Source organism: Giraffa tippelskirchi, chromosome 2 (assembly GCF_054371585.1).
Source record: "Giraffa tippelskirchi isolate mGirTip1 chromosome 2, T2T-mGirTip1v1.2.pri, whole genome shotgun sequence".
NCBI classification, from domain to species: Eukaryota; Metazoa; Chordata; class Mammalia; order Artiodactyla; family Giraffidae; genus Giraffa; species Giraffa tippelskirchi.
The window spans coordinates 174,067,242-174,086,541 of record NC_137276.1 but is presented as its reverse complement, the minus strand read 5'-3'; the positions used below and the strand labels follow the sequence as shown (position 1 = coordinate 174,086,541).

Sequence of the window (19,300 nt, the reverse complement as noted above, 5' to 3'; positions counted from 1 at the left end):
AGAACAATGCTAGTAATTATCCATGATTAATAGAGGTGTGTATGTAAATCAGCCTGAATAAGTGTGTGAAATTAGATGTCCTGATGCCAGATAGCTCTGCTTATGTTTTTTAAAGACAAAGCTTTCAAATCTCTGTGTGTTGAGTGGGTCTGGAAATGAACTTTGTAAAGGTGTATGGATATTAAGGCAACTGTATTGTTTATTATAAGCATTATAATACATAAAATAAATTAGATGAGTGTTTAAAATTCATTAGACAGGTATATCTAATACATATCTAATGAACATGAATGCATACCTAATGGCTATTTATAATGTGCTAGAGTTTATATATGTGCCTGGGTGCAACAAGGAGTAGACTGAAATTTGGGTGGAATTTGGTGGTTAAAAGTGTGGGAGAAGGTGCATGTTAGTTTCTTAGGGCTGTGGGGATTAATTGGATTAGTACATGCAAAAGCTCTTAGAACTCTATTGTTACATGAGAAGTCCACTATCTATGTTAACAATTATTATTATTATTATTACCATTATTACTAGACAAGGTGACACTGCTGTTATAATAAGGAGCTGAAAAGAAGCATTCTCTCATCAATACCTGGGAAAATATCCTACAGGAAATAAATGAAGCTGTAGGGGTGGTCCAGGCACCCTAACAGCATGGGATCTTTGGAGGATTTCCCCCCCAGTTTTCCTTCCATGCCAGTGGAGTCTGACTTGAGAACCCATTCCTGGGAGTGCTGGGTGAGGGTAGGTCTGTCTCTTCCTCTTTCTGGATATAGAATCTGGCTGTTCTGATGCCAGGCCTGCCCTTAGCAACACCAATTTCCCTGTGGGAGGAAGCAGGCCAGGCGGACTGCAGATTTCTACAAGCCTAGTTTGTTTGTGGGCTGGATTTTAATTTTTTTTAAACTTTAGTTTAGGAGGGGGGGTTGTTTTGTTTTCAGAGTGAGCTTTAGACAGCTGTATTAATCATGCAAACCCAGCCATGTGCAATGTGTTTTATCAATGGAAAAACGAACGGAATGGCAAGCAGCTGTGAACAAACCCAGTGCAGTGCCTGAACTTGGAAGATAATCTCAACATTTCCCAAACCCACTCGCCACATGGGGTTAGTGAATGGAAAGGCTGTTCACTTGGGATAAATAATCAGATGGGAGGCAAACCGAGGAGACAAATTCCAGGGTTATTAATTTTTTTTTTTTTTTTAAGTGGCAGCGATTGTGACCAGAGAGCCTTGAGCTCATGGGAATTCTTCACTTGAGGGTGATAAACACACAAAAATGGTGATTTGTCCTTGTCCTTTTCTCTTCTTTCCCTTTATTTTTAACTTTCTGAGGCTGGTTTCCTCACCTCACTCTGCACCTGTGGTCCTTCTAAAGGTGAGAGGCTGTCTGGTGCTTGTCCGTCATGAGAGGCTGTGCGCAAGTGAGTTGACGGGGAGGAGATGGGAGCACCAAGTTGATGGGGAGGAGATGGGAGCACCGTCCCCGTGTCTCAGTATTCAGAGCCCTCAGGAAATGATTTGAGACTAACAAAGTGAGAAAAGATCCCTCAGATATTTAGAGTTGGCTCTTTCCTCATTTTACAATTCAGCGGATTTTCTGCAGCGATATAGTCAAGGATAGTTATGCAAATATATGCAATTCAGGACTCATTTCAGAATAAAGAAACCTAAATTAAAATTAATGGGAAAAACACCTATCAGAAACAGATCAAAAATGGAACATTATTTGTTTTATTTATTTATATGTGTCTCTTAAATCAAGGAGCAGGGAAGCACCCTGATTTTGGGTGGTTTTATTTTGTTTCTGCTATAAGAGGAAAGGAAATTTGAAAATTTCTGATTGGCTACAGACAATACAAATTATTCTTTGGTATAATTCCAGTATTATTATTGTCACTGCAGAAGATCAAGTAATATGATGAAGGGAACCCAAGGGAAATACATTTGATTTATTGAGCCTTGTTTTTGTTTAATCACAGCTTGAAGGGGTTTAGGACTGCATTCCTGCTATGACTCTGCTGTTTATCCCCAGTCAGCTTGATGAGCCATGTAGAGTGGGGGTAAGGAGGGGAGACCCTCCAATGAGAGATATTAACAATGAAGCAGCTGAAATTAAACATATGTTTCTGTTATTGGAAAGTAGGGGGGAAAGTTCTCTTTTTTTATGATGGGAGGACAGAAAAGAAGCTTTGGGACTCTCTCCTACTTTCAAAACACCTTAAAGAAATTAATTGGCTCAAAATCCTTCAAGCCATTTGCATCAACCGTCTGCTTCAAGACATCTTCACACTTTAGGGTGCAAAGGTAGGATTCCACATAGATGATGACAACATAGGATATTTAATGAAATGAAGGTGTCTTGTCCTAGAGCTATGACCACAGTGAAGCAGTCATTTTTTCTTAGCGACTTCAGTACTCAAGGGGCACTATAAAAAAGATTAAGGATCCTGTGTGTTAGTATTTTTTTCCATAGGAAACTGCATTTCACGTGGGCTGCCATCTTGATTGGAAACAGGAGGGGGAAACAGATTTGATTCTAGAAAGTAAAAGTCCTTGTAAGAAATAGGAAACTTAAGAGGGTACTTTCTATAACCACCTCTCACACCAGCTACCCCAAGCCTCCATGAACAGCTTTTCAATTTCTACCAGCAGAAGCCCTAAGTATTAGTAGTAAGAGAAACTATATTCTCTAAAACTACTGGATCTAAAGAAACTATATCTACGGTCTATCTACAACGTAAAATCAAACTAGGGTCATTCTCCAATCAGCAATTCCATTTGTGGGAAAATATCAAATTCAACAAAATCCTACAAGATCCATCCTGGTCCAGACTGTTTTTCAATATCAAACACTGTTCCTTTGTGAACAGTGTCTGGTTTCATTTTGTTCCATGTTATATGTATCATAAAGAGTAATCAGATAAAATATTTAGCTTTGGGGCTGCAGAACTGTTCTCATAAAGGACACCTTGAGTCCTAGTGACACTGTACAAAGCTCGTCTTGGATGGAGCACGAGCTCTTGGAGGATGTTGTCCGTTGGGACAAATGTGTACGTGCATGTTTGTCACATCAAGATACTTGCAAGATGGCAACACGATAAAATGGTGTCAATCTCCGCAGCAACAGTAGAAGATAAATGTCTTAAAATAATTGCGGCATGTCAGGAATTCAAAATGGGATACTTCCCATAAACACTAAGTCTCATGTCATGTCTGAAAAAACAGGCACATTTTAACAGTCTTATTTTTAGTGGCTGTAGTGGCTGGGATAAAAAATGGATTTCATCAATGTTTTAGGGAAGAATCTAATTCAACAGAATTCTTCTAAAAATATTTTGGACCTAACTTGAAATTTAAGAATAATTCTTTTATTAAGTTGTCTAGTTGATCCCTGAAACCTTGCGATTATCATTTCTAATATAATTAAAATAAGCTTGTCTATATGGGAATATATGCATATGCAACACATTGCATTATTGACACTCTGCATATCTACACTCATTTCTGGTCTAATTTTTAGTTTAGACAAGTGTTAATGAAACATGATCCGTCTTCAAACTTAGAAAACAGCAGCTTCCAACCTTTAATTCTGAGCACATTTCCTTTAGAGTGTATACGATAATCTTGTTTAATTGGATTTATTTTCTCCACACGAGGCCCCGAATGGCCTACTTTCCATTTTTTTTTTCCTCAGGTCTTTGAGTGTTATTTGCAAATCACTTTTCTGGAATTTAATTTCAATGGTAGGTTGGTTTCATTTCAGATTTTTGTATTGTTTTAATTTTATTTGCCAATTTGCCTTTAAATAGCCTTAAGCTAGAAGGTTGGGGCTGTAACTTGCATCTAAATGTGATGTAGGAAGCAAAATTTAATTTGAGTGTGTAGAAAGTTCTGTGAAAAAGAATACCAAATGACTACCTTGTTTTCTCATTCGTGTTTTCTAAAATAGTTGTGTTTAAAAAGAAAAGTCCCCAAATTAGCCACAATTTTAAGAAAAAGAAATGTCCTCATATATGGTGGAATTCACCCTTTGGTGGTAGATAAATTCATTTTTACAAGTGATACAAATGATTTCAGATTTGGATTGTATAAGGTGGCCAGTTGGAAGATTCATGTTTTTATGAGCTACAGAATTTAACTAGCTGTGTTCCAAATATGTAAATTCACAGTTACCTGTAGTATGTATTAATTGAACAAAAAATCACTTTCTTAGCTTAGTACTATCTCCCCAGTTACTGACCAACTTGAAGTATAGACCAGTTTTCTGCCTTTCAATTAATGTGAGGACAATTGACTGACTTTTCTTTGAAGGTTTAAATTAAAAAAAAAAAAAAAAGGTTCCTATCTGTATGTGTATGTGAATTTTGTGAATGTATTTATCCCTTTTTGTGTTTTGAACATTACAGATGATGGAGAATGACCCAGCAATAGAGCTATGATGATAAAAACCATACTGACCTTGAAGGGGGTGGGGGATTGTGGGTGAAACACGCTCTAAAGGGGAAAAAATAGTAAGCATCATGGAGAATTTATATGGATAGATAAATAGATATAGATATATGTTCAGAGAAGGCAATGGCACCCCACTCCAGTACTCTTTCCTGGACACTCCCATGGACGGAGGAGCCTGGTAGGCTACAGTCCATGGGGTCACACAGAGTTGGACATGACTGAAGCGACTTAGCAGCAGCAGCAGCAGCAGATATATGTTACTCATGTTTAGCTGCTCGGACAATTATAAAACAGAAGAATTTTCATACCTAGGGGATCATATCTCCCATACAGCATTTGTCTGTCCTTCCTGCCAATGCTAAATGATCAGAGAGCTGTTAGCAAAATTTAAAATCCAAAGCCTTTAAAAAAAATTAGCTAGAGTAGAGGATAACACCCTATTGTGGTAACCTTACAAATAGAATAGTACCCTCCTCTGGAGAACCCACCAAGATTACAGACTTTTTGGAGTGTTTAAATTAGTAGTGATCAGATTCAGGGCATGTATCTTGGTCCTGGCTCTGGGCTCTTTAACTTCTGATGGATGAACCTGGGGTAACTAAGGGCTCCTTTCCTCCCTCTAAGCCCTCCAGTTCATATCAGCTTTAGCCAAGAATCTGGAAAATTTATTTTGGTAAATACTAATTCAGATTTTCCTTCAAATTTTTCCTTCCTCATTACTGATATCAGGACAAGAGTTATGCCAGGATATAAGCTTCTTGCCATGATACAATTTGATTTTTAGTCTTTTCCTTAATCCCACCCACTTATGATAACACAACCTCATCCAAAATTTGAAGTCAAATGTGCTTGATGACACCTACTGGTGAGTAGTAAGACATGCTTTTCTTTTAAACACTAGAGTCTCAGCTTATGGGTTTCTCCGAGTTCCATCCCAAAGCTGCTGCTGCTGCTGCTAAGTCGCTTCAGTCGTGGCCGACTCTGTGCGACCCTATAGACGGCAGCCCACCAGGCTCCGCCGTCCCTGGGATTCTCCAGGCAAGAATACTGGAGTGGGTTGCCGTTTCGGAACTAACCATGAACTGAACATGCTGAAAGAGCTCAGGCTTTAAGGTATCCTCTATCTGACTCATTAAAACCCAGGTTTAATTAAACTCTTCTCTGAGGCTCTTTCAGAGAGAGAGAATATTGCATTAAGGATAAGATGCTTTACTCGGTACCCCCAAACCCTATAATGTAAGTATAATCATAATGCTTTTCTATATTCCTCCTAGCAGCTTGGTTAGATAAAGACCAGGGATAAATGAAAATTAGCAACAGTCTCAACCATAAAAAGGAAAGCATATTTACATATTCACATCTGATCTGCTTGTCATCTTGTATCATAAGCTCAGAAATTCTGACTAGATTTCTGCCTGAAATTTGGGCACTCAGTACATATGGACACTAAGCAAACCCAGTCTCCTTGCAGAGTGAGCTTTCCTCTAACTTGGATGAAAGTTGTGGTTTAATGCCAAAGTTCTGTAAGTGCATTAAGATGGAACAGGTCAATAATAGCAAAGTGAACAATTGTGTCTTAGTTCCACAAGTGTTGAGGAGAAAAATGCTTTAAACCTCCACTGGTTACTTGGAGTTAAAGTTTCCAGCTTTGGAAATAAATAGCTAAACTGCTTTCAGTGTTTATAGAGCAGTTGGAGACTACTGTTCCATATTATATTCTATACATCCTATCTTATTTTTATTATTACAATTATTATTCAGCCTGTTTAAATGATTCAGCTTAATATTTTCTCATCACACTGTTCACAGCTGGATAAATGCACTCTGCTCTCATTTTGATAAGACCATTTATATTGCTAAACCATCTCATCCACCCTCCTCTTCACCTCTTCAACAGTTTCCCAGCTTGTCATTATCATCTTAGCTCCACCCTGTTATCATCATCATAGCCCCATCATGGCCCATTAGTTATTCTCATTCTCTTAATTCCCTACTGACTTGTCTTTCCTTAGATCCTTCCCCATCCCAGCTTTTTAATCCTTATTCTTCCAACATCATTTCACTTTCATTTCATCCAAGAGTAGCACGTTGAGAGCTTTACCAAGCCTTATCTAGCATCATCAAGTGGTGTATACTTAAATGCTGTGCCCCAGAGATAGTAAAATGGCTTCGAAAGAAGCAGGGAGGCTCTCATTTAAAGGGTTCCCTCCAGGGCTGGGTTGCTTAGGTGGTACTTGAAATTTAATCAAGCATACGTTAATGATTTTTTTAATTAAAAAGAGAATTTTAAAACTTTCATACATTGATGTGGTACTGGCTCAGTGTAGATTTCTTTGTATTTTTATTCTTTTATACTCAGTAGTCTCAAAATATCTTACTAATCCATGTATTTCTCTAAAATAGAAGATAATTGATCAGTAGAATTGTCTTTCTTTAATCTGTTGAATACTCCCTTTCTAAGGGTCAAAAGCTGAGCACAAGGCTGGACTCTCTGCTCAAAATCTCAAGGTACCAAAGACAAGCCAACAGTCTCACTAGTGTAGCAAACCCAGGCTGGTGAGAGTTAATGCAAACAGAAGTGGGAGGTGTTGGAAGCAGTGCCCCTGGGTGGGAAGAAAAAAAAAAAAAACAGTGCCAAGTCAGTGAAAAGACATCATTAGTGAATAAAGGAGGAAGAAGTTAGATGCCATTTTACCTCTGAACTACAAAAGATACATCTCCTAATATTTTCCCTACATCAGTTCAGTTCAGTTCAGTCCCTCAGTCCTGTCTGACTTTTTGCAACCCCATGGACTGCAGCACGCTAGGCTTCCTTGTCCATCACCAGCTCCTGGAGCTTGCTCAGACTCATGTTCATCAAGTCGGTGATGCCATCCAACCATCTCATCCTCTGTCGTCCCCTTCTCCTCCTGCCTTCAATCTTTCCCAGCATCAGGGTCTTTTCAAATGAGTCAGCTCTTCGCATCAGGTGGCCAAAGTATTGGAGTTTCAGCTTCAGCATCAGTCCTTCTAATGAATATTCAGGACTGATTGCTTTAGGATTGACTGGTTTGATTTCCTTGCAGTCCAAAGGACTCTCAAGAGTCTTCTCCAACACTGCAGTTCAAAAGCATCAATTCTTCAGCACTCAGCTTTCTTTATAGTCCAACTCTCATATCCATACGTGACTATTGGAAAAACCATAGCTTTGACTAGACAGACCTTTGTCGGCAAAGTAATGTCTCTCCTTTTTAATATGCTGTCTAGGTTGGTCATAACTTTCCTTCCAAGGAGCAAGCATCTTTTAATTTCATTTCATCTTTTAATTTAATTTCACTGCAGTCACCATCTGCAGTGATTTTGGAGGCCCCCAAAATAAAGTCTGCCACTGTTTCTATTGTTTCTCCATCTATTTGCCATGAAGTGATGGGAATGGATGCCATGATCTTAGTTTTCTGAATGTTGAATTTTAAGCCAACTTTTTCATTCTCCTCTTTAACTTTCAACAAGAGAGTCTTCAGTTCCTCTTTGCTTTCTGCCATTAGGGTGATGTCATCTGTGTATCTGAGGTTATTGATATTTCTCCTGGCAATCTTGATTCCAACTTGCTCTTCATCCAGCCCAGAATTTTGCATGATGTTCTCTGCATATAAGTTAAATAAGCAGGGTGACAATATACAGCCTTGATGTACTCCTTTCCTAATTTGGAACCAGTCTGTTGTTCCATGTCCAGTTCTAACTGTTGCTTCCTGACATGGATACAGATTTCTCAGGAGGCAGGTGAGGTGGTCTGGTATTCCCATCTCTTTAAGAATTTTCCATAGTTTGTTGTGATCCACACAGTCAAAGGCTTTGGCATAGTCAATAAAGCAGAAGTAAATGTTTGTCTGGAATTCTGTTGCTTTCTCGATGATCCAATGGATGTTGGCAATTTAATCTCTGGTTCCTCTGCCTTTTCTAAATCCAACTTGAACATCTGCAAGTTCTTGGTTCATGTACTCTTGATGCCTGGCTTGGAGAATTTTGAGCATTACTTTGCTAGTGTGTGAGATGAGTGCAATTCTGCGGTAGTTGGAACATTTTTGGCATGGCCTTTCATTGGGATTGTAATGAAAACTGACCTTTTCCAGTCCTGAGGCCACTGCTAAGTTTTCCAAATTTGCTGGCATATTGAGTGCAGCACTTTCACAACATCATCTTTTAGGATTTGAAAGAGCTCAACTAGAATTCCATCCCTTCCGCTAGCTTTGTTCATAGTGATGCTTCCTGAGGCTCACTTGACTTCGCATTCCAGGATGTCTGGTTCTAGGTGAGTGATACACACCATCGTGGTTATCTGGGTCATGAAGATCTTTTTTGTATAGTTCTTCTGTGTATTCTTGCCACCTCTTCTTCATATCTTCTGCTTCTGTTAGGTCCCTACCATTATGTCCTTTATTGTGGCCATCTTTGCATGAAATGTTTCCTTGGTATCTCTAATTTTCTTAAAGAGATCTGTAGTCTTTCCCATTCTATTGTTTTCCTCTATTTCTTTGCACTGATCACTGAGGAAGGCTTTCTCATCTCTCTGTGCTGCTATTCTTTGGAACTCTGCATTCAGATGCTTGTATCTTTCCTTTTCTCCTTTGCCTTTAGCTTCTCTTCTTTTCTCAGCTATTTGTAAGCCCTCCTCAAAAAACCATTTTGTCTTTCTTTATCTTGGAGATGTTCTTGATCACTGCCTCCTGTACAATGTCACGAACCTTCATCCATAGTTCTTCAGGCACTCTATCAGATTTAATCCCTTGAATCTATTTGTCACTTACACTGTATAATTGTGAGGGATTTGATTTAGGTCATACCTGAATGGTCTAGAGGTGTTCCCTACTTTCTTCAATTTCAGTCTGAATTGGCAATAAGGAGTTCATGATCTGAGCCACAGTCTGCTCCTGGTCTTGTTTTTGCTGACTGTATAGAACTTCTCCATATTTGGGTGCAAAGAATATAATCAATCTGATTTTGGTATTGACCATCTGGTGATGTCCATGTGTGATCTCTTGTGTTGTTGGAAGAGGTTGTTTGCTATGACCAGTGCATTAACTTCACAAAACTCCTTTAGCCTTTGCCCTGCTTCATTTTGTACTCCAGGGCCAAATTTGCCTGATACTACAGGTATCTTTTGACTTCCTTCTTTTGTATTCCAGTCCCATATAATGAAAAGGACATCTTTTTTTGTGTTCATTCTAGAAGGCCTTGGAAGTTTTCATAGAAATGTTCAGCTTCTTCAGCTTTACTGGTTGGGGCATAGACTTGGATTACTTTACTTTACAAACTATTACTGAATGGTTTGCCTTGATAATGAACAGAGATCATTCTTTTATTTTTGAGATTGCACCCAAGTACTGCTTTTCAGACTCTTTTGTTGACAATGAGGGCTACTCCATTTCTTCTAAGGGATTCATGCCCACAGTAATAGATATAATGGTCATCTGAGTTAAATTCACCCAATCCGGTCCATTTTAGTTCACTGACTCTTGCTATCTTCTGTTTGACCACTTCCAATTTACCTTGATTCATGGACCTAACATTCCAGGTTCCTGTGCAATACTGTTCTTTACAGCATTGGACTTTACTTCCATCACCGGTCACATCCACAACGGGCATTGCTTTTGCTTTGGCTTTGTCTCTTCATTCTTTCCAGAGTTATTTCTCCACTCTTCTCCAGGAGCATATTGGGCACCTACTGATCTGGGGAGCTCATCTGTCAGTGTCCTATCTTTTGCCTTTTCATTCTGTTCATGGGGTTCTTAAGGTAAGAATACTGAAGTGGTTTGCCATTCTCATCTCCAGTGGACCACGTCTTGTCAGAGCTCTCCACCATGACCTGTCTGTCTTGGGTGGCCCTACACAGCATGGATCATAGTTTCATTGAGTTAGATAAGTCTGTGGTCCATGTGATCAGTTTGATTATTTTTCTGTGATTGTGCTTTTCATTCTGTCTGCCTTCTGTGGGATAAGGATAAGAGGCTTATGGAAGCTTCCTGATGGGAGAGACTGACTGTAGGGGAAACTGGGTCTTGTTCTGATGTGCAGGGCTATGCTCAGTAAATCTTTAATCCGACTTTCTGTTGATGGGTGGGGCTGTGTTCCCTCCCTGTTGTTGACCTGAGACCAAACTATGGTGGAGGTAATGAAGATAATGGTGACCTCCTTCAAAAGAATTCGTGGATGCGCTGCCTCTCTCAGTGCCCCCAACCCTGCAGCAGGCCATCACTGACCCACGCCTCCACCGGAGACTCCTGGACACTCACAGGCAAGTCTGGGTCAGTCTCTTGCGGGGTCACTGCTCCTTTCTCCTGGGTCCTGGAGTGCACGGGTTTTGTTTGTGCCCTCCAAGAGTCTGTTTCCCCACTCCTGTGAAAGTTCTGGTGGCTCTATGGTGGGGTTAATGGCAATCTCCTCCAAGAGGGCTTATGCCACACCCAGGTCTGCTGCACCCAGAGCCCCTGCCCCTGTGGCAGGCCACTGCTGACCCGTACCTCTTCAGGAGACACTCAGACACTCACAGGCAGGTCTGGCTCAGTCTCTGTGAGGTCTCCTGTTGTGTACAAGGTTTTGTTTGAGCCCTCCGAGCATCTACGTATACACATCTAGATGATGTGTTAGTCTGGAGCCTGGACTCTAGAAGGAGGTTACCTGAGTTTAAATCCCATAAGTCTTATTTAGTTGCACTAGTTATTTGACCTCTTTGTAGAATGGAGGAATGTGAGCGCCTAGTAAAGTAAATCATCTTTCCTAATGATTAAGCGAGATTACATATGTTAAGTGTTTGGCACATGCACAGTATGTTGTACGTACTCACTTGATAAGAAGTCATTATATTACGGATAGAATCACCTCCCTTATCCTTCCTCCCTATTTATTTCTTTAAAAATAACTCCATGTAAGCACTGAAACAAGATAGTTTCCCTTTGTGGGTATCTTGCAGTCACAAGTGTGGATACATGGGATCTGTTATTTTACATATGCTGACAATAGAATATCTCTTGGCATCACCAGATCCAGTCTTCACCCATATGATGCATATTCCTACATCTGACAAAGGCTAAGGAGCTGAATCCTTGTCCATCCATGTTGTACTGCTGGATTAATGTGTTCAGAAGAGTGATACAATGCAACACTTTGCCCAGGATGAAGACAAAGCTATCAAAGGCATTACATGGCTAAATAGACTAAGGTATTATAGATCCTTAATAAACAAGACGACTAGAATGAATGGAGGACAAGACAAATGAGAAAGGAATGATTCCATTGGCTTAGAAAAAATTACTATGAATACAATGTATTCTTGCCCTCTCGTTCAATTATTTTGACCCCTTTGGAGGTCAGTATTTGAATAGGGTGTGAAGAAGTGTATGTCTGTGTCTGGTGGATATATCAGTGACCGCAAACTGACACTGTGTACAGAGTCAGCACACGTCACTGTGGTAGACATGGAAAATATGCTGATGCACCTGTGAAGGTGGATAATTGTGAACTCTCCTGAGGTTCTGGCTCGAGATTACCTGCCGCTGCCTCTGGCTGGCTGCAGCTCACCAGCTGCCTCATCTGCTCTGGACTGGCTGGGTCAGCAGAGCACCCTGCTGCCCACATAATGCTGTCTGTCACACGGGGCTGGCCGCGGCCACACTCCCAAGCATCTCTCCCCCCCTGACCTTGTTCTGTGGGAAAGTACTGCTACCAGCAGTGTCTTCCTTCTTCCCAATAAACCTGTCTACTTTGAATCTAAGTAATGGGCAATATGTTCACACACATACATTTTTTTTCCTTGTCTTCTTTTCCTTGTGTGCTCTCTTCCTCCACCCCCACCTTTCTTTCGCTTGTGCAAAACTGGCTACAACAGAGGCATGTTCCTAAAATATCCAGCTATGAAGGCTTTAACAACACATCTCCCAAACCCAAATTGTGGTGGCAGGGCGGGCCTGGTGGACTTGCCATTCCTTCTACAAGAAGCAGAGCTTTCCTCTTAAAATATTCACACTTGGGCCTTGGGTTGAAAAAAACGGACTGTAAATTCACTAATGTTTGGCAATTTTAATAGCTTCTTTTCACCTCAAAGCTCAGTGACCTTTTGCATCTGCTCTTCTGTAAGGATTACACTTTCCTAACATTCCCATCAGATGGGAAATCAATTCCAGGCTGAATGCTGAGACAGCTGTCTGTGTGCAGAGCAGGTGCCTGTGTGGGCGGCCCTGCAGAGGGTCCCCCGGAAGTGGCACATTAATCACAGCCCTGTGCACTTCTCAGATGTATAATGAGGGTGATTTCCGCAAAACCATCAAGGATGATGTGATTGTGATACACTTGCCCAATTTCTTGATTCTTAGTTAACAAGCAGAAATTCTGTAAAATTTTTGATATATCTTTATCTTACTGGGTGGAGTCCTTTACATGGACTTTTGTGAACAGGACCATAGTATTTTAGAGCTTGAGATGACCTTTCATTACCTCCAGTGGTATCTCTATTACCTTTGACCTAGCCTGTGCTCTTTCTCTCCTCTTCAAATGATTCTTTCCCCCTTCTTCCTCTCTTTCTTTCTTTCATACCTGTGTAAAATAGGCTACCATGGAGCCTACACCACCTTTCTATCCTTCTTGCCCTTCCTCTTTCTCAGTCTATAGGTATCATTGTATTTATTATTTGAAATATATCATTAGCACAATCCTTCTGAGTGGGAGAAGAAGATACTTTTATGCCAATTTATAGTTGCTCACTTTCTCTAACTAATCCAATTATACCATTTTCTCTTTTCCAATCCCCCTAAAAACCTCTTGTTAACTGTATGTTGTTCTACTTAATCAGCTCCCCTTAGATTTGTCAGAATCTCAAGTTTCAGAGTTGAGGTTGTTTTCCCCTCTATTTATGGAATCCCTAATGTCAGGAATGAAACAGCTAAGTACATTTCTTAATAAATGTCTTCTCAAATGTTTTGAGATATCAGTGTCTCCAGCTTAAGTCAAAAACACTGATGTTTGGTCTTTGGAGACAAGTAGACAGGGATATGAGTTTTAAACTTCATATTGACACAACATTTGTAGCACAGCTGTATCTCATCAAACTTACAGACTGAAGTCAATGGGAGTTATGGATGAGAAACTGAAGGTCAAATTCAGAAGTTTGTGGTGATGTTTTGTTTGTCTGTTTTTTAGTAAGTGGCGTTGGATCTTGAGCAGTTATAAAATGACTTTAATACTATGTTTCAAGGGAACTCTTAAATTGATTCTTCTCTTAAAAATCTTTTCCTTGAAGGCTCATCTAAACTGAATAAAGCAAGATGAAGACATTTCTCCTGGCCCTAGTGTTTCTAAATTTTCCAGTTTAGCCTGTGAAGGAAACAACAACAACAGAGCATCTAGTAGCTTGTTATTTCAAAATAATAATAATAAATTTGTTGGACTTTCTCTGGCCAAATGAACTCTCTGGTCCAGCTTGTGCTATCTCTTTGGTGTGTTTTACTTATTCTGATAAACATTTTCTTGTCCTAATTGTCCTTATTTTCCCTGATCTCATGCATCATACTTCTATTTTTCAGGAGGCATCTGAATCTATGCTCATATGCTCATAGCTGCCAGGCCAACAAGTTGGGGGGCAGGTATCTAACTATAACATGCTGTTCAAGGGAAAGGCTAGAAGGTGGGCTTTTCCTATGAAATTACTGTTTCCAGTAACTTAAAACAACTTGTCCTTCCTTAGTCTGCCTTGAGGATCTTCTTTGATCTTCAGAAGAAACTTTGCTTATCTCTCTTATCATCCTATTTCTCTTCCAAAAAATCTATCAGACAAATAATGTTTCTTGCTGTCACACAGAAACCTTTCTGCAACCATTTCTCCTCCTTTAGATTTTATATTATGTTTTAATCATTCATTCCACTCTACCTCTTGTGTTGTTAAAAATACACTTTCTTTTTCCAGCCTCTTCCTTCTCCCAGCACCTTATCCATACTCCCTGAATACTGCTTACTCCCATGCCTGCCATTTTTAAAGAGCCATCCCCTTTCCAGGATCTTACATAATCTAGGCCCCTTAAAGAGACCATCACCAGAGAGATTTTTGTTCAATAATTATTCTTATAGTTTAACCAACCAGGAAGAGAAAAACTAAAAAAATCAGACAAAGAAACAAGGCAGTTATCACAAGTAAGTCAGAGACTAGAGAGGGCAAGTATTCCATTTGTAAATTTTGTCTTACGATAGGGATTGATAACTTGTGGTTTTGTTTCAGTGGTGATACTCTGATTTTTGCATAAGTTTATACTTAATAGTAAGGGAATGATTTTCAAATTTTCTATGGGAGAAACTTCGACTTGATTCTCCTAAGTGGGCTCCCTCTTTGGCATACTTACTGAAAAGGACGAGGCTGGCGTTGGTCATCCCCAGATTGTTGGCAGCCACGCATGTATAGTTGCCATAGTGCTCCTCAGTGACATTGGTCACTGTCAGGGAAGACTGGCCCTCCGTGCTCTTAATCTCAAGGCCATTGGCACTATTTATCCTAAGGGTTCAAAGACAGAAGAGTAAAGAGAAACAACTATGAAGATTTAGTGTAGTCATTTCTTTTTCATCTTTAAATTGAAGAAAAGGGAGTGAAAGGAAGTAGTTAGAGCCTGTTGATCCTGCTCAATTCCTCATTTTAATGGCACAGTCCCAAAGTATCAGAATCAAAGTGTACTGATGGTGACAACTCGGGAATGGATGAGTTTCACTGGGCTTTGGTTTCTGTTCCAGGAGAGAAAGACATGCAGGTGGAAACTGCCCACTCTGTGCACATAACTTGCGTGCTTTGGGGCTGGAGTCCAATAGCTACAGTCCCAAAGCACCAGGTAAAAAGCCTTGGAAAAGGAATAGTCTACTCAGAAAGGCCTAGTAATTACGGCTGGGGTGGGTTTTTCATCAAGGCTTCTGGTTCCCCTTGCTGAGCAGGTGAGACCCAGTGGGGAGCAGCAGATTGGGAACAAACCTGGTGTCATCTCGGTACCACTCAAAGTCAGGTGCAGGCACTGCCGAGGCCTCGCATTTGAGGGATGCTTTTCGGCCGGTGGTGGCTTCGTTGCTCTTGGATTCCGTGATGGTGGGAGGATCTATAGGAAGGACAGACACACAGTTTAGTTTACATGCGCTTTGGATGGTGCTCCAGAATTTCCACACCAGGAGAAATTAGAAAGAATAGTGTGACTGCAGAGGAGCAGGACAAAAACAGTCTTAAAGCTCCATTTATGTGAATGATGTGATCGGCTAAATGGGATTGATCACTAGAAAACTAAATGATAATAAGAGATCAATGAAACTGTAGACATGGTTTATTTAAATGGGACACTGAAAAGGGTTTTATGGAAATGAAATCTAGGATTTCTTTTTCTCTTCCAATAGATCATCCATTATTCCAATCACAGGTTATCATATTTACATAGTTTTTTTTTTTTCTTTTTGTATATCAAGTGGTGACACTAAAGGACTTGGGATTTGAAATGTGTAATCTGAGCTTTTTTCTTTTTCACCTTCATCATCATCATCATTATTATTGTTACCTTCAGAAATGGTAGTAAGAAATCTGACAAAAATCATAGAGCACTAAAGTCCTTTTAGCTCAGGCTTAGCCTGATACCACTGCAAGAATTCAGGAAAACAAACTGATATTAAATAATTGCTATACTGTTTTCCCTCCCCTGTGTTCCCTTATTTCCATTCTCCAGGTCAGTTTTGCTTTTATGAGTGAGAGTGCAGTTTGAAGTCTATCGTGGTACATGAACATCTTCCTGGGATTCCATCTTCTTCTCTCTCTGGCTGTTGCGTATTTGATTTTTTTCTGCTTAGTACTGGGCCAACAAAATTGTGACAGCCTTGAAATGAGGTCAGAAATACATTCTAATTTTCCATGATTCTCTCAAGCAATCCCATGGAAAGTGGAACAAGGGTTTACAGGATCACAGGACTCAGCCACAAGGGTAAGCTTGAGCTCTAGGCTTGAGGATGCTATATTTGTGCAACTTATGGACTTTTCAAGGAGAAAAAGACTTCTGTCCAAAGGTCATTTGGCAGAAAATGGTAACTTGGCTGTGTGTACACGGATAAAATAGATCCAAACCACCTGTTTATATTTTACAGATGAAAAACCTTATTTAGGTGAATTAGTGAAGTGAACCTAAGTATAAAAAAATCATTGAATTCATCTCTGCTCTTTAGCACCTGGTTCAGCACTTTTTTTCAGGGTTTTATCTTCATAATCAAAAACTATTTTCCAAGTTTTCTGCTCTAGAAGATCTGGATTCTCTTAGTTTAAAAAGATGTACAAAAGCATCAGGTTAGTCTGCAATTTTCTCCTCCATTTCATTTTCACATGAGCTTGGACGTCTTTAAATCACTGTCAGAGAGAGGAGGAGTCAGAGCGCACCTGGATAGCGTGGCCAGCCCGTGTGTAAACACATGCCAGAGAGGGAGGGGTTGTTCTGTTTTAGATTTAGCTCCTCATTTCTGTAGAGACACAGAAAGGCAACATGGAGCGTGGAAAGAACCCTAGGCTTGACCTTAGGCTTGCTGGAATTTAGTCTCTGTTTGGTTATGTGGACTTCCCATCACACACTGTATCTTTCTGAGCCTTGGTTTTATTATTTATAAATGAAGGAACAACACATTAGAGATCTATAGAGTATCCCTTCAACTCGGAAAAAAAAAAAAAGGCCAATTCTAACCAAAACAGCCCATTCATCACAAATGGGTAGCATGAGGACCCAAGTGTATTTTCATACCTTTAATCCTTAAATTGCCAATTTCAAAATTATAACTCATTTATCTAATATATGGGTTGGGGGGTCAGGATTAGCAACCAGAAATAGGAACTGGAGGTCTGATTTTGACTCTTAACCAGATCTGTGGCCTGGTCAAATGTCTGTACCACTTCGAGCTTTTTCTTTCTCATATTTTCAAATAAGAAGTTAGTTTAAAATGATCACCAAGGTTCCTTTTAAAATTCTTTCATTCTATAATTGGTTATGTGGATTGTTAGAGCATATGAGTTCAGAAGTTAATGTAATGATTAGAGGTAGTGGTATGAGGGAGATATTTGTACAGAGACGGGGCATTGAGTAAAAATTAAGAGCTTGGATTTAAAGTTTGACAGACCTGAGCTCAAATTTAGTCTCTGTCCTTCATCATTAAGAGAGCTCATTACTTTGTCTAGAGTCCCACTGTTGCAGAGGCAGGGAGGATCATTTGGAGATTGCTGAAGGAATCCAGAGATAGCCTGCACTAGGTTTATGATAAAGGGTTGGAAAGGAATGAACAGGACAGATTTGAGATGGAGAGATATGGGCTGCAGAACGGACAAGATTAGATGTGAATGGTGAGGGAGGGGTGTCCAAGATAACACCCAAGTTTACAACCTGAGTATCTACATGATGCCATCCACTGAATAAAGTTAGTTTCCCATCTTCACCTCCTTGCTGCATTAGGTTAGGCTCTTACACTGCTAATAACCCTACACTCTGTAGAATGTTGAGCAGAGGGATGATCTTGTTTGTGAGTCTATTGGTTTGTTTAACTTCTCAATTTGCAAAATGAGTTTTCACCAGTGTTTGTGAGTTTCTGGAGCCACATGGTTAAGAGTGTGATGACCAGCCCCAACCTGGGCCAGACTCCATGTTTTCCATCGCCTCCACCCTGGAGCCCATAGTTGGAGCACCTCAACATGTTAATAGTCCATGGTGGAGGACTTCCAGCTCCTCCATCATGGGACCAGTCATACAAGTCCTAGCTGTACACTTCTATGGAATCGTTCTTCCTCACTCTGGATGTTTCCTTCCGTGGGGTGGGTGGGAGCTTACTTAGTAAACCTCCTTGCTCTGGAACCCAGGGGGAGATTTTTCTACCAGAAAAAATTAGGAAAGAAAAAACTCGGTTTGTTTGCTTCATCTCTCTTTTTTCTTTCTTCTGGGACCAGACTTCTGGCAGGGATTGGAGGTTCTCTGCTTCTCCAGCCTGATGTCTCCCACAGGCTCTCTCCTTGCTGCTCCCATGTGGGTGGGCCTGTCCTGGTTCAGGGCTGCCATGTCTGGGGAGGCAGGCGAGGCACACCGAGTTACTACCTCCAACCATGTTGATTTCTCACAATCGGGGCAATTGGACCTGCTGTATTTCTCTTTTACTCATTTCTCAGAACCTGAATAGCTAAGTAGTAAGCTATTTATTGGGCTTCCCAGGTGGGCTAGTGGTAAAGAGCCTGCCTGCCAATGCTGGAGACATGAGACACAGGTTCAATCCCTGGGTCGGGAAAATCCCCTGGAGAAGGGAATGACAACCCACTCCAGTATTCTCGCCTGGAGAATCCCATGGCCAGAGGACCCTGGCAAGCTACAGTCCATAGGATCACATAGAATCAGACACAACTGAAGTGACTTAGCACACACACACACACACACAAGCTATTTATTAGCTCCTCAGAGATGCCAGCATGGTGACGGTGGTGGTGAACTAGGGTTGAATACTTTTAAATGCATTGATCTTTGGACAGGATGAACTGGTCAGTTATAAAGGCCAAACACTTGTTCTTCTCCTTGCACAACTAGGAAGTTTCTCATACCAAGGTGTAGTCACAGAGAATGATAAATGTATGAATAGTTCATTACTTCTATTATCTCAAATGACACAATGGTGCAGGTCTGTTTTGTTTCATAGCTTATTGGAATGAACATTTCAAAATTCATTTGTAATGAACTCTGTATAGGTGAGGCTAAGAAAGTTATTACAAATCATATCATGGCATGTCTAGTATGGTTAAAATAATAGATGTCCTTGCTCAAAATACAGTTATAATTAAAATGTGGCTTAATAAAA

General features: G+C 40.3%; 1 protein-coding gene across 8 annotated transcripts in view; it reads right to left on the bottom strand.

The window, feature by feature from the left end:
* LSAMP (limbic system associated membrane protein) overlaps positions 1-19,300 on the bottom strand; it is a 1,066,465-nt gene that overhangs the window by 22,837 nt on the left and 1,024,328 nt on the right. For 4 of the 8 annotated variants that reach the window (XM_081539161.1, XM_081539125.1, XM_081539136.1 and 1 more), the window contains 2 exons: positions 15,432-15,552; positions 14,818-14,966 (listed from right to left, as the gene is read on the bottom strand). In XM_081539161.1, the coding sequence (XP_081395287.1) occupies positions 14,818-14,966; positions 15,432-15,552 (270 nt within the window). Of the gene's footprint in view, positions 1-4,462; positions 4,499-6,774; positions 7,060-13,643; positions 13,799-14,817; positions 14,967-15,431; positions 15,553-19,300 lie in introns of those variants that run through there. The other 4 variants (XM_081539183.1, XM_081539157.1, XM_081539146.1 and 1 more) reach the window with 3 other exon arrangements.